The 1029-nt window shown below is 44.9% G+C and overlaps 1 protein-coding gene across 1 annotated transcript; it reads right to left on the reverse strand.

The window, feature by feature from the left end:
* Positions 1-127: 127 nt before the first annotated feature.
* On the reverse strand, positions 128-1012 carry LOC106321948. Its single transcript, XM_013760156.1, has one exon. The coding sequence runs from the start codon at positions 1010-1012 to the stop codon at positions 128-130; it is 885 nt and encodes a 294-aa protein (XP_013615610.1).
* Positions 1013-1029: the final 17 nt, after the last annotated feature.

The raw sequence follows: 1029 nt of genomic DNA on the forward strand, positions 1-1029 counted from the left end.
TTTTTTTTTTGAAAGAATTTTAAATTTATTCACTTCAAAAAACCTTTGTACAACCTAATGCTTATTGTTATATACATAGGATCAAAATTTTAATAGCCTTTGTGAAGGAAAAAAGAAAAATGGATTCTCATCTCCTCCAGAACCATACTTCCATTGCTTTCTCGTGCTTCCACCCTGGTCTGCGTAGCGACGAGATTCTGTTCCTAACCAGCTTATCTATGTAGAGAATCAGAAGAGAAGCTGGCTTTGGAGGCTCTCCCACGCGTCGCGCATTCCTCTCAAACCAAATGGCATAGACCAAAGCTTGGAAACAGTATCTAAACAGAAAGGTCAGGGTTCTGTTCTGCAGTCCAGTTTCCAGCTTCCTAATCAGACGACTCCACTTGCTCGAAACTCCCAAGCCTGCCAAGTCTTTGATAGTTCCTCGCCAAACTACCTCAGAGTACGTACATTCGAAAAACAGGTGGTCTCTGGTTTCTGCAGCAGATTTGCAGAGCCAGCAAGTAGACATAGCTTGAGGGTTCCACTTCAGCAAACGATCACCCGTTGACAATCTATTATGGACCGCGATCCATGTAATGAAAGAGTATTTTGGAGTAGCTTCCGGGAACCAAACTCCTTTACTCCAAGGGACCGTCGGGGTGTGAGTGCGTATGAGGAGCCATGTTTGAGAGGTAGAAAACTCAGAACGGTAGTCTCCATTCACTCTCTTCCAAAGACATAAATCCTCCTCCTGACTAAGACCAATATCCCTGAGCGTAGTTATCTCCTGCTCAATACTCCTTAGTACATCAGTCCTGCGCCTCCGACATCTATAGGACTGAACTGCCCTTTCCACAGTGGCATTGATCGGAATTCCTAAGTCAATGCAACCTCGATCTCCAGTCAAATCAATCAGCTTGCCCAGCGAAGACCATTCATCATACCAGAAGGAAGTCGTTGAGCCATTTCGAATATCTACTCTTGCTAGCTGCGAGGCAAGTGGTCGAAGCTTTAGCAGTTTCTTCCACATCCACGAGCCTAGAGAGC

The sequence above is a fragment of the Brassica oleracea genome, unplaced genomic scaffold, assembly GCF_000695525.1.
Source record: "Brassica oleracea var. oleracea cultivar TO1000 unplaced genomic scaffold, BOL UnpScaffold04133, whole genome shotgun sequence".
In the NCBI taxonomy this organism is placed as follows: Eukaryota; Viridiplantae; Streptophyta; class Magnoliopsida; order Brassicales; family Brassicaceae; genus Brassica; species Brassica oleracea.